This window comes from Sander vitreus, chromosome 21, assembly GCF_031162955.1.
Source record: "Sander vitreus isolate 19-12246 chromosome 21, sanVit1, whole genome shotgun sequence".
In the NCBI taxonomy this organism is placed as follows: Eukaryota; Metazoa; Chordata; class Actinopteri; order Perciformes; family Percidae; genus Sander; species Sander vitreus.
Window position 1 is genome coordinate 11090620 of NC_135875.1, and position 14941 is coordinate 11105560.

General features: G+C 38.2%; 2 protein-coding genes across 3 annotated transcripts in view; both read right to left on the minus strand.

Annotated features, from left to right (window-relative positions):
* Positions 1-12118, minus strand: part of LOC144535953 (adenosine kinase-like) — a 111852-nt gene extending 99734 nt beyond the window's left edge. Inside the window, exons 1-3 of one of the 2 annotated variants that reach the window (XM_078278791.1) lie at positions 11814-12118; positions 5752-5826; positions 5596-5649 (exon numbers count right to left, since the gene is read on the minus strand). In XM_078278791.1, the coding sequence (XP_078134917.1) occupies positions 5596-5649; positions 5752-5826; positions 11814-11842 (158 nt within the window). In that variant the 5' untranslated portion in view covers positions 11843-12118. Of the gene's footprint in view, positions 1-5595; positions 5650-5751; positions 5827-6690; positions 6799-11813 lie in introns of those variants that run through there. The other variant, XM_078278792.1, reaches the window with a different exon arrangement.
* A 787-nt stretch (positions 12119-12905) lies between these two features.
* LOC144535928 (vinculin) overlaps positions 12906-14941 on the minus strand; it is a 28217-nt gene continuing 26181 nt past the window's right edge. The window contains exon 21 of the mRNA XM_078278722.1: positions 12906-14546. Within this exon, the coding sequence (XP_078134848.1) occupies positions 14400-14546 (147 nt within the window). The 3' untranslated portion in view covers positions 12906-14399. The remainder of the gene's footprint in view (positions 14547-14941) is intronic.

Here is a 14941-nt window from a genome sequence, read left to right on the forward strand (position 1 = left end):
ATGAGTGCATTTAGTGAAGTGGCACCATGGCAAGCACATGCAGCTTCTGCACGCATGCTTGCATGTGAGCACACACAAGGAGGAGTGTTTCGCCTCCTGACACACCAGGATAGCTCCGCCGGGGGTTTCTAGCACTCACAATTTGCTTCGTTATATATTAACAAAAAAAACAAAAAAAAAACAGGGGTAGAGTCAAGTGTGTTTACAGAGCAGAATCTATCACACGCACACACCCAGGAGCCAGAGTGTTTAGCATGTACTCAGTGAGAGAGGCCTTTGTTGTTTTCCTCCCAGTAAGCAGATTGAGCTGCACGGCAGCATCAGGGGTGTGTAAGATGTACACAGACAGCGGGGTGTGTGAGTGGAGAGGCACCTCCACTGATCTCCTGTGTCGTGTGATGATGTGTGTGTGATGTGTGTCTCAATCCAGCGCTGATCCCCCTGAGTCAGCCCTGTCAGTGATATGAGTCTCCCACCCTCTTTCTCGCTTTCCTTCGCCATCCGGAATGCTAATGACAGCCAGCCACTAACGCTGCAGCCCTGAATTATTCATGCAGCAGAGGGTCACACGGCATAATGAGGAGTTTACTCTCATTCTGGATGCGATTGTGACGCTGCTAATCTGCATTTAGCACAGAGAAAGAGAGAAAAGGAGGGAGACAGGGGGAGTAGAGAGAGGGAGGAGGAGGAGGGAGGATGAGCACTGATGATCTTAATTGCTGTGAGCAAACAACCTCTGAAAAGAGTCACGCCATCATCCAGAGATGAGAAAGTAAACAATTAATTATCATCGGACAGAGGGAGTCATAAAACAAATGTTTGAACGCGACGAATATTCAGGAGCCAACTGATCTTTTTTTTTTTTCCTCTCCGAGGTGACAATACACGTACTCTAACAATGACTCGCTCATTTGACACACTAATAATCATTAGCTCTAATATGATATGGTTAACAGGCCCATGAGGGTTTGGGTGAATGGTATATTATGCAATGCTGCATGTTCTACACAACCTGTAATGCCTAGTTATCCTGAAATAAAATGTCTATTTGCCCACATTATAATCTCCTGCAGAAAGAGGCGTGTTTTCATTATTTTGACATGTTGTTTCCTATGGAGACTCCTTGGGGTACAAACAGCAGGCTACTGTTGCCCCCTGCTGGACATAAAAGATACATACCCCTTTTACAGTAATTCAATCCTAAGCAAAGACGTTCACTACTGAGAAAAAAAAAAGTTAAAAGTTAAAATAAAATATCAACAAACTGCTGACAACATACATATTTTCAAGGCCTACAATCAAAGATAAAACAGTATGGATGTAAAGAGGCAACGCTAGTGAATAACACACTCTACTTAGAATATACCGTGATTATTTGTCTGATTATCTGAGATGAAGACATTATATACCCCACTATTACAAGTTCTAAAGTCCATTAAACATGCACCCTACCTTTGCAGATATCAAACTTACATTTTAAGCCACACGATGGCAGCAGTGACAACAAAACGTGAGCAAGAACCACAGCATTACATCTGACAAAAGGTCTTTTTCACAGCAGACATTTTGACTTGTTATAGCAGGAAAAGCACAGGTGAAACAAATGGCTAAGTTCCACCAAGTGCCCCAGTAAGCCTCGACAGTGAGCCAGTATGCACAATACCAGGACCCTGGAACCAGCTCGCCTATATGGGATGCAGTCGGTTTTAATATTATCAATTACACCTGTGCTTTTCCTGCTGAGGTAAGTTAAAATGTCTGCTTTGTAAAATGAAATTTAGAATGATTCATATCTAGGCAGGCAGAAAGGAAGTCAAACACAGTGCTTTGGTTAGTTGGTTTCCTCTCATACCCCAAAATCAAAACACCAGAGGCATCCTCTGAAAAACCAGCACCTACTGAAAACAACCCTTTTAACTGCAGCTCAGAAAAAAAACGTTTGTGTTTACAGCAACCAACCACCACACTGTAATCAATGTATAAACTACAAGTATTAAGAAGCTGTTAGTATTTCTTTCTTTCTTTCTTTCTTTCTTTCTTTCTTGTCATGTTTGCCTTTATTAGAGGGGAGAAAGTATAGATACAGACAGGAAACATGGGGAGAGAGAACGTGGTATGAAATACCACAATCCTCCGGAGCAGGAAACGAACCATGACATTGCGGTTTTATAGTATGTATCTTAACCACTAGGCAACCAAGACACCCAGGAACTTTTTTCAGCAGAGCAGATACACCACTTACTTTTATTAGGGCTGCAACTCATTTTATTATTTTCATTCATTTACTGTATCTCTTGATTATTTCTTCAATTGCTCGATTACTTAATGCCAAGGTGACGTCTTTAGAATTTTAGTTTGCTCCAACAAACGGTCCTAAATCCAAAGATATTCAACGTATAATGACATAAACCAGAGAAAAGAAGCTAAGTGTCATATGTGAGAAGCTGAAACCAGCATATTCTTGGCATTTTTGCTTGATAAATTACAAAAAAAACGGTCAAGTAACTTTGTCGGTCAACTTATTGATACTACTAAAACTAAACTTGTTTCCATATTATAAAACTGCAGCGTTTTGAATAAAAAATGGGAATCAACTATAACTTGTAAAACATTTGACGTGAAATGAAAAAAGGCATCAAAAGTCACACTTGAGGCTTATTCAGGAAAAAAAAACCAACATTAAGTCCCCAGCCAGTACTAACAGGGATGTTGATGGTTTCTACAGCAGGCAATTCCTCAGCCACAACAGGATTATATGAGCTCTGCTGTGACTAGATAATTAAATTCAGGCATGGCCACAGTGCACTGCATCCAATGATATCTCTCCCACCAGGGTGATGGGAGGAAAAAATGAATCGTATTAAACTCTGTAGATTCAGAAGCACAACAATAACGTTAGTCGACTAGACTTGTAAGTCTACTGTGGCCTTTTAAGTAATGATGTTATTTGACACAACACTGCAGTCAAGTTCTTCTTCTTCTATGGATCTATGGATTAATTACCTTGTGAATGACCTCTTTGCACTTTGTAGTCACCCAGCATTGTTAATAGGCTCATATCGCAGCATCTAAAGCTTTTTCATAACCTGTGCTGCTATATGTTAATAGATAATGTGATAGAAACATCACATGCACATACATTCAGATAGAAATTGCTGGACATGAGGGAGAGTATGCTGGTGTGTGTGTGTGTGTGTGTGTGGCGTTGGAGGGGACATACGTTGAAATGCATTGTGTTGGGAATAAACCACCAAAGCTGCATGTTAATCCCGCCCTGACCTTGTGCAGAATGTGGAGGGAACGGTGTCTGTGGGTTTAAAGATAACACTACTGCCTTTGTGCCGGAGGAGTACAACAATGCTGATGATGCTGCTTTGTGCTGCTGCTGCCCGAGGTCACGTGTCCCTTTGTCAAGTAACAAGACCTGACAAGGTAGCCTATTGTAAGGTACAGACCATCTGATGTACCGATCCGTCTCTTATTCATTTATTGTTGACGCATTATTCAGGTGCTTTATGATTTGACAATTACTGCACTGTGATTTGCTTTAAATTTATACACAAGACGCTACAACAGACTTTATCGCTTCTCAGGTCGGAAATTGTTCAACATGCACTCTAAAATTAGACGTCATCAAACTAAAAAGCACTCAGAGAGCAGACACCTCTACCAAGGCTGCATAATCCTCTACATTTGCCACTTCAACAACAGAGAATGTGTACAGGTGTTTAATCTGCATATGGACCCACATCATCACATAGAGTGCCACATTTCTTTAAATTTGAGCAATGGATTAGTAGTTCATGAGTATTTCACAGGTTTAAGCCATTTTTACTTTACAGTAAAATCAAGAATATGTAATGATGTGTCTCCAATACACAGTATCCCTGTTAGTATTCTGGAAACAAATTGCTGTATCCATAAAAGAGGTCTCTCCTCCCCCCTGCTTCCAAATCTCAAACCAATGAATGGTCCTGATAATACAAGTGTCCTGACAAAGATTTTATGTCAAGATACATTTTGACTGGAGCAATAAAGTATGCACATACAAAAAAAAAACTCAAACAGGTGAACACCAAACAGGAGTTGACCCTTTAATCCCCAGACCGGCAGGATGAATTTGGGTTTAGAAAGTGAAAGAACATTACCACTGCAGAGGTGCCCTTGAGCAAGGTACTAAACTGCTTAAGTGGAGCTGCTCAGTGGCCAGCAGATAAGAGGTATGTAATTATCTTACAGCCAACAGATTAGACTGTGGTTGTACTGGGCCGCTTGGAGGTGTGAATGTGCCCGAGTGTGGAGCAATGTATTCCCGTAAAAGAGCATTTGTGCACAGTGAATCGACCCTGATTTCATAAAGCCCTAAAAAAAGTCATTTGTTGCACTCTTATAAAAGTGGGCCAAGTGGCAACCAAGTTGGCCACAAGCTGTCTGAATATGACAAGCAATGCCTGGTGAGCTCCATCATGAGCAAAATGAACAAGAGAAGCTCAGGTATCCTATCAGTGAATCCATGAGTCCCCCACAAAGGCTGCAATACCAGCATTTTTATTTTTCATTTTATTTTTCATTTATGACTAAATTAAATTCAATAAAAATACTCACTAAAACAATAACTTAACTGCCCAATTGATCCAACAAGGAGGTTATGTTACTGTCCCAATGTTTGTCTGATACTTAGCAAATTTACAATGAAATCTCGTGAAAACGTTAGACCAAGTACACTTCAGTTGGGCAAGAAACAAGCGAGTTTTTGGTGCAAAGCTGAATCCAGGAATTTTTAAAGAGGTTTTGGAGTATCTTCCTATTTTCTCATGAACCCCAGCACTCAGTTGAATAAAATAAAATTAACATTAATACTTGAGGCCACGGCTTACAACTCTGAAAAAAATAACATGTTGCTGTGAAAGCAATGTAAAACTTTGGCAGTTAGTCCGAGACTTCACTTCAACACCTGCCTCTCACTATGATCTAACTTACAGATGGTGAACTTTTTATGTCTACACGAAAATTAAATTCCCTGAAAAGACACCATCTGCACTCATCGACCAGAAGAAAGAGGTCATTCGGTAATTAAGGCTTAGTTCTGTTTGAATCTTAGTCTTTCTGTTGTTTCCCTTAGGTGCATTTCAAAAGGAGCAGTGCACTATTTTCATTATGCACTAAAACCACGTTTTCGAGGAAGGCTGTAATATTACTGTTGCTTCTGCTTGCAATGTGAAGGAGGGAGGGTCTGAAAAAAGAGCACGCTTGCTCAGCAAAGCCGTTTTCGGAATAAATACTAATTATTAATTTTGTGTCAATCTAAGAAAGCCAGTGAAATCTATGTTGATCTACTATTAAGCCCAAAGCAGTAGTAAATTCAGAGCCATCTTGGCCTTAATTTGGCTCAAGTATGGGAAAAATGTGTGGGCGTGTCAAGTTGAGAGGCTCCCAGTTACAGAGGGTTGATTTATAACTTGGCTATTCTGAGCACAGCTCAGTGGTAGTAGTAGGTATGAATGACCAGTGTGTCCCTTATTTGGTTCCATGTAATTTTAACACTTTCAGTTACACTACTGAAGCATGTGGTGTCCCAGTGAAGCTTTGACTCACAAGACTTTGTGTTTTTCTTCAGCGAGGATCTGGTCATTAAGCTTCAGTCCAAACCTAGAAAAAAAAGAAAATACAAAAAAAGAAAATACCGTTAGTGCATTTTGGTCAGATAAGACACAATATGGAGTTGAAAACAAATCAGCTGTTTAGACTTACTTGTCAAGAAAGTCTTTGTCCACAACAGCTGAAATGTCGAGCAAGGGATTTCCCATCCCAAAGAGTGTGTTTTCACTGTAGCGGGACAAAAACTTATTGTATTATGCAGACTCCCACTTGATAGCTCTGCATGTACAGAGGACACAAACAATCTGCCTGAAAGAGAAAATCATCTGCTTCTGCTTTGTTGAATCAAGTCACTGGAACTTTGATGAGGGATGAACCCATGTGGTGTTTCACTGATGGCTCCGTTACCTGACCTCCTCTCTACGGTCAACATGTGGGGAAAATAAAGCTACAGAAACATGTACAATTGCAAACTAATGAGCTCATAACAGACTAATGAGTGATTTTTTTTTTTTTTAGGGCTTTGGGAGTGATCACTCCTCAGAGAAATGTAAAACTGCCAATGAGTTTCTTTTGGAGATTAGTTAAATGAAAAGCAGGCCCATTGAAAAGATCAAAATAGGATAAAAGGATTCTCTGAGAAAACTGTTGTGTCAATGTTCCCATGTACAGACATGTGTAGCTTGTGTCGTTTATTCATAATGCATGCTTAGACTATGCGTCATAGCAGGAAAAAACTGTATGCGGTTTGAATTCTTTCATATCATAGTGGCCAAAGGCTACAGTCTGCATAACAGGTTCCCAACCTTTCATAAAACACAAGACAATGTATTCAATGTCTGATTAAGATCACACAGAGAAATAAGTGTTCTCTTGTGCAGCAGTTTAGCTTATTTATGTGATCTGCAAAAAGATCCACACTCACTAAAGCCACCTCAACTTAATTAAAATCTGTCATTTCACACTTTCTTGCAATGTTTTCAATCAACCAATTTAAAAAAAAAAAATTAAATTAAAATAAAAGACAACCTCACTAGTTAGCAGAACTGTTCCCTGTGGAAACAGTGGAGGATATTATCATTGGGATCTTACCTTGGAGTTGACATTATGTCAGAAAACTCAGCAGCCTAACCTGATGATTAAATGGTCAAACGTTTTCTCCGCTCTGTCAAAGCAATGTGCTTTTTGACTACAGGAACTGCAGCTGCACTTTGGTCAACACTGACTGGTTGGTGGAAGAAGGGGGCGGGCCTTAGTATCTTCTAGGCATATGATTGGCTACACTTGTTCCAATTATTGTAAAGCTTTCTATGCTACATTTGAGGCCAATGGGAAAGAAGCTGGGCCCTGTGGTAAACACCAATACCAGCGATAAAGTTAAAAAAAAAAAGAAAGACAAAACAGACATTTAACATTTTTTAACCATACACATTGCATATTTATTTATATAACATTTGAGTTACATATAGAAAAATATCAAGCTGTGTAGCTGTATACAAACATATAAACCAACCTTTAACAGTATCACAACCATAGACTATCCAGTCTATGATCAGAACACATGAAGAACTTTGATTTAGTTACTCTTATATCTAAAATGTGTAAATTCAATCTAAATGGGAATAATAAATTCTAATAAATATAAGCCTAGGCTATGTGTTTGCAATTTGTTTTAAACATTTGGAGCATGGACTCTTGTTTTGTTTAAACAGTAACACACATTATGTTTACTTGTTCCTTTAGGTTATAATAGTTTACTACCACACAATTTAAAAATAGGACTGATGGGAAACTTGGCAGTCCGAGCTTATCATTGTTAAAATTTCTAAAGAATTGTTTATTATCATTATTGTTATTTATTTGTTTGACTTGGAGTGATTTTATTGATTATTAAAGTATTTAGTGTGGCGAGTTGTTGGTAGTATGATGTCACTTGTTCACATGCATCTTTGCTAACTTTACATCAAGGGCCACAATGAATATTAATTAATGTCCTGCTCCTCATAATGTCAGCTTAACTACAGCAAACTAAACAGTTAGTGATGGCATTGCATTTTTTGCTTACTATAAAGATTAAAAGTGTAAATATATGTTATGACATTAACTATGGACTCCTGTCCGATCACTGTATGTGCTAACTGTTCCCCGTCTTTTACCCACTGTTTTTGCACACCCTTACTCCATTATCTCTGTCATGGCCCACTGCATAGTTGCACAGATGCACATACACACCTGCATTGCTATCATATTTGTTTATGCTATTTTGCACTTTTCATCTGCCCATGTATGCTCAACCATAATTTTCTTCCCACCTTTGTTGCCACACACTTTTTTGCCAATCTACTGATCTACTTCACTATCTAGTCCACAATCTGCACTAACTGTATATGTATGTAACATTTATATAGTCTGTCTATTCTTGTATACTGTGTTATTACTGATCTTCATCACTACACAGACCACACTTTGCACTAACTGTACTCTGACTCTTTACTACATCCCAGTATTTATACAGACGGTCTATTCTTGCATATTGTATTATTACTGATCTACATCACTACCTAGACCACCATTTGCACTAACTGTATATTGTCTCTTCTCTACATTCAGCATTCATATTACTGCTTACTGTGTTATTACTGATCTACATCACTTATTAGACCGCAACTTGCACTAACTGTATTTTGACTCTCCACTACACTTCAGCATTTATCTAGACTGGCTATTCATATACATTGTGTTAGAACTAGGGCTGTCAAACAATACAGTTTTTGTAATCGCGATTAATCGCTGAATTTCTATATTTAATCGTGATTAATTGCATGTTTTATCATATGATTAAAATTCTATTATTTTGCATTTCAGAACAGTTTTTAAGTACATATTAACAATGGAGAGCCATTCTTACCAGTGTATCTTGACTGAGAATCAAATGAATGCAAAGAAAGTGACTTTATGAACTTGATTTTAAGATTTGTATTTGTTTATTATTTATTTACTGTAAACAAAAGAAAAATGTGTGAATCTGTCATTATAGCACAATTCCTACAAGTACCTAACTAAAAAACTAAAAATCCCTATCCTTACCAGAGTCCATATGGTGTGCAGTAACTTCTAAATCATTTTCATTACTCACTGACGTCCAGTGATCACCGGTTAATGAGACAGCGTTTGCACTTTGCAGCAGTTCCAGTGTGGCTGCTTTCTCCGTGTCGTACAGGCTGTGTATGCGTGAAACTACTGTCCCCCTCAACGGCAATGTATAAGATGGGTCAGAACATGCCAACCGTAGTACGTCTTTAAGACCCAGTCCTCTATGATGCTGACAGGTCTGCAGTTAGTTGCCACCCATTTCGCAAGAGCTGTAGTACTTTATTTGGATTTGGTTTCATCAACAGGTCGGTGAGTAGCACTCTCCAAAATAGTGCTTTGCCTGAGCCGGCTAGCATCAACCTGAGTCACGTTAATTAGCTCGTAGGTGGTAGCTCAAGCTTGACGTGCTTCGGTGATATTTTAATTCGGCTTTACACAATGTGCATGCGGCTTTCGACTTGTCTAATGAGCTGTCCAGGAGTTTTGGAAAATAAAAAGCGCCATTCAGAATTGTGTTGCTGCCCTCTTTCTCCATCATGCTGCAGCAGCAGGATGTGTTATGAGGAAGTATGGCAGCTTGATGATAAGTAAAGGTGCGGCAAAGGGTCAAAATTAGGCACGACGCGAAGCCGAGTGAAGTGTAAAATAAATTAATAAATGGCGGCATGCAATTAAAAAAAATTTACGCGTTAAGCTCGGCCCTTAATCGCATCGCGATTAACCCGTTAATGCTGACAGCCCTAGTTATAACTACGCTTTTCTTGGCCAGGTCGCCGTTGCAAATGAGTTAAGTGAGAGGTTAAATAAAGGTTAAATAAAAATAAATAAATATGTCTCTTTCCTATTTAAGTGTCCCAGTAAGCCGTGACGGTGTGACAGTGAGCCAGCATGCACAACACCAGGACCTTGAAAACTGAAGCAGCAACATGAAATTCAGCCAGCAATAATGTTATGATTTACGCATGTGCTTATCCTACTGTGACATGTCAAAATGTCATCCATGAAAAAGGCCATTTTCCTTTCTCCTCCTAAAATTTCTTTTAAAAGATTAATTTTTTTGGGCTTATCCGCCTTTAATTTTGACAGGACGCTATGTGAGGGGGGGGGGGGGAGACACAACCCTGGACCTCTGCATTGAGGCATAAACCTCAGTATATTTGCACCTGCTCTACCACTGAGCCAACCCAGCCACCTCCTCCTAAATTTCTGAGGCATTAAGTTGTTTGCTGTCTCGCTGTTAGGAGCCGGTTGTCATGAACAGGTGGATTTTATTTTGTTTTTCTTTCCTTGTCCTTTCCTTTATTATTCATTTGTTCTGTTTTTTTTCTCTCTGCACTGTAAAGCGGTTTTGATTGACTGTGTTGTGTTTAACGTACAATGCAAATACAGTTGAGTGCATTACTTTTGTCAAGAGCAATTCAACTGTGTAAAAAAAGTCCATCCGCGCTTATTGTCTTTAAACATTAACTCAGAATTGTGACATATATGGACAATTGCGTTGCGAAAGGTCAGTTTACCTCAAGTCAAGTGAATGCTGCACAATTAACTTAACACTGCAAAATGTCAACAAGACACTATGCTGCAGACCACTGTAAATGTTCTGCTAATTATACGGATGACAAGGCACGAAACTGACAAAATATTGAAATGCTGGGCTGATGTTTTAATTAAAAAGACCCAGTATACACTTACATGGCTATTCTTTACTGTATATTTGGCTACATTATTTGTTTTAAATGCATGTTATTCTGGTCTTTTTTCATATTTCACAGTTCCTACTGTGCGTTTGTTAAATTATAATCATTTTATAGGCTAAAATATAGGCATAATTTAAAGGCTTAACGTTTTACTATTGGTAAATAAATAAAATCTAATAGGTATTTATACTTACAAGATTTTAAAAAAGAAACAAAGACAAAAGAAACTGAAAGATGAAAAAGACTAAGAGTAGATGAGTTGGAAGGACTGTTTTGGGAATGAGAATAATTAGTATTAACTGCATTTCTTCATTGTTTCATATGAGATAGATACTTGTTCAACAATTGTATCTGACACTTAAATTTGTATCATCAAAATTAAAAGGTTTTATTTTAAAGAAAGGTTTCTCTTCTTTCCTTATGCGTCCTGTCAGCTGTGTTACTTCATCTGTCAACTGTGTTAGGTGTGATTTTTGTGTCATAAATCTTTAAAATGTTGGCCAAACTGTAGTACAATGATGGTGGAGATTTCTAGAGAGGGAAGTCTTACATAAGGACGTTGAATAACTCTAAATTCAGTGTAATGGTGATTTATGTTGAAAAAGTATTCATCCTTGATTATTTTATCCAACAGGATATCCATTATCCAGCTCAAAATTCATATTATTTTAATCAGTCAGACAGACAACCTCAAAATCCTTGGTAAATAGACTCAAGAACTTTCAAACAAATGTTTTATCAAATGTGTGGTACTTAATTTGTGTCTTTTATGACAGAACTTTTGTCTGTAACACAGTTGACAAAATAATGAATGGAATGTTTATTTAAATATTTAAAAAGTAAATCGAGCTTAAGCTTGACAACTTGTGAATGTAGACATTATGGGGGTATATTAGGGATACCAACTTAATTGTTTAGCACAAAAAAAAACACACTGATTTCTTCACTTCTTGTTGAAATGAAATGTACCCCTAATTATAGAATGACTCATAAAATCCTTACACTTTAACATTTCAAATCCATATCAGAAATATATTAAAAACAAGACCTTTTAAGCAGTTATCACACCTACATGACAAGTGTAATACATGATACAAAAGGTATTTTATACCTTTTTTAAGATAATTAAATGTATGGATGGATAAAGCCAATTTACCGATCATGTGGTGAGCCCACCCTATCCTGCTAGCTGCGGTTAGCATCGTTATGACGGAATGTGTAACGCTAACACCGGTTTCACCTGAATACTTGAGTTGATGTCACGTTCAAAGGTTCAAACTGCTTAGCGCCTTTCAACCTGCACCTCCTGCGGACACTTTACCACAACACCAGAGACGTTTGCATGAATTAACAGCTAGCTAGCTACAGAAGCTAACTATGCAGAGTATCACCCGTCAGATAGCACAAATACTATCGGCTTATTACCTTAACGCTGTTTTCCTCCCTGTCGACATGTTTGGTTCTCCGTCAGATATTTAGTTTAATCAGCAACGGGCTGTGTTGTTGACGTTGCGGAGCCTGGGAAGCCACTGCTCACTGCTGGGAAAGAGTAGGTTGCAGCTTCCTTCACCACAGATGATGATGACGATGAAGAAATTGGTCAACAGCATGCAACCCAGAAAAACAGTTAATGTTTAATGTTTCAGGGAAAGGTCGGTATTAGATCGTTACTTTCCCCTGTCCGAGCCAATGTGCATTTGACTCACATAAAGAAAACGTGCGATTTAGTTATCTCGCGTTATCGCGGTGTTTTCCCGTTTCACCTGTTTCACCAGTTCAACTTCATAGTCATATTTCACACTGTAGACAAAACGTGGTTCTATTTAGTGTGGCAGGCCGCTGAGTGTTGATATATTACAATAGTAGGCTACTTTACATTATTAATACGATATTGTTGCATTAATGTAATACTTAAACGAGAGATGTATATCCTCAAATATATATAGTGGAGTAAAAAGATACATCTTCTCGGCTCAGTTTATGCACCACTGACACCTTAAAAAAAAGCCTGGATTACCAAACAAACCACAGATCCTCAACGTCCCAGAGTGCCCATATTCAGTGATTGGTTTAGGGTAAACTAACTTGCATTAGTAGCCTAATTACAAATTAGTTTGCAATATGCACCACTAAAGCACAACATCCTCTCTTATGATTATCATGTCACCTCTTCTTTTAAGTGGGCCCTATGTTCAAATGTATAGCCTACATGTTGCATTTCTTTTAAACCAAAATGCTCCTTCACAGCATTAATTTACATCAACAAATGGCCTTATGCAAATTAAGATATCAGTTCAAATCAAACCAAGAGAAATGTCCTGGTGATATTCATGTAACTGCTGACCTGCAGCAACACATTTCTAAAAAAAAACGATAAGGGACAATCTCTTTGACAAAACTTCACAATATAAAAAAAGAGGAATAAGGCTTTCGGAACAATCATGTTCTAACAAGAGCCTTAACTTCCTTACAATACAGGCAGTGGTGAGCATATAGAAATTATAGCACAAACACACCTCAAAGTGCTATAAAATGCTTTATTACAAAATTGTGAACAATGCCTCAGTAAAATGTTGTTCATGTCCATTTAAACCCAACCAAGTTGCATAATTCAGATATCTTTTCAAAGAAATGTTCTCAGGGTTTGCATAGAGCATAATTTGACTTGAAGTAAAAGTTATGAAGTGGGTGTAGCTTAACAGAAGAACAATGTACAACAAGTGATTTAAACAAATAAACACCATCATACCTTGTACAAATGATACAACATTCGAACTGTATCAATTGCAAAAAAGTTTATTTTGCAAGGCACATCAGTTGGTATTAGATAAGTAAAAAGACACATTCACACCACCATGTCTTCAGACATTTCAAAATATCAACTACAGTTACCACAAATAGTGGTCAGTTATGTTTAGTGTATCAAGACATGTTGGAACAAATGTGATAACATAAAATGAAGATTTCACCAGCTGCAGATGACTCTGTGCTTCATCTTTAAACTATGGTCATTCCCTTGGCTACCTAGGCGAAGTGTGCAATTCATATATGACAAAAAAAATGAGACGTACAACTGTGTGCAGGCAAGACGAGCCTCTCTGAAGAAGACTAAGCTTTGTTAGCTTGCTGTGAAAATCAGGATAATAATATTTGGCTATTAAGCCTCATAATGTTGCGCAAACCTGTTTCTTACATGTAATCTCAATGCAACATGTGAAACATGAAACATCTATAGAAAGAGTTGAATGAGTTGAATGCAAGCAGTTGTTATCTTTACCTGCTGATGGCAGACATTTAGGTTACTTTTAAAAGGTATTAGTGGCCAAAGAAAGACACATATACTTTCAAAGATCATGGCAGAATGTCTTTGGCAGAACTCTCAAGAAAATATAAAAATGCTACAATTGCGTTACAATATGTCAAATAATGAACAGTGTTTTGCTTTCACTTGTAATCGTATAGAATAGTGTAAACAGGCATAATACCACTGAATATATTGAGTGTTGGCCTATACTGTACTTGTATCAACTCCTAAAGTTCATGTGCTTATACTAGCAAAGGTGAATAAATGATAGTGATAATACAATTATCAGTACAAAGATATAAAAATGTCTCTTTAAATTTAACTTAAGCTTTGTGTCTAGATGAGGCCCAAAACAACCTTGCATTATATGTAATCCAACCTCTAATCAAAGCATACAGTATATATTCCTGGGATTTGTCAAAATAAGCTTCAAAACAATTTTTTTACACACTTTTAGAAAGAAAGAAAGAAAAAGACGTTCTCAGTAAGAATCTAACCCATAACTCGCACTGATAGTCCCATTGTTTACATTCTACCAGAACAGCAACTGTTACAGACAGGATACGGGACAAATAGAGAAGCTTTACCCATATCAGTGTGACGGACACTGATATTATAGCTCTGATAAAGTATATATCTGTCCATTCAATGCCCTCCTGGACAGCTGGATAGAACCAGCGCGAAGCGGAGGAACAGTGGCCCTTCTCTTACTGGTACCAGGGGGTCTTTCTGACCCAGTGGAGGGTAAAACCTGCATCTGTCCGGATCTTAATGGAAGCTGCCTCGGCCTCCCTGACTGTCTCCTTCACAGACTGCATCAGGTTCTGTGCATTGTGGACCAACATCTCAGTAGCCTGCCGAAGAAGAAATTAGGAGATACAGTGATGAGGGAGAATTAAATAAACTTTTATTTATTTATTTTTTTTTTAAAAGGCTGCTATAGGAAAACAATGGGAGTCTTGTGATCGGATAGTCTGGCTATCACCAGACCAAGCTCAATCTATCAAGACTGAACATTAGTCTGGGGAGTCTGCTCTGTATTTTCTACTGCACAAGAGGTGTGATCAACGGGCATAGTTCAAATAGCTCTGTACGCAATTGGATAATCCTTCAACCAATCAGACCAACGATCCGGGTGACGTAGCAGCGACAGCGGCATCAACGGGTTGCTGCGCTTCGGTGGCCGCTATGTTGAATGTAAACAAGAAGCTGCTTAGTCGCTTCTCTCTCGTCATAGTGTTAAACCCAC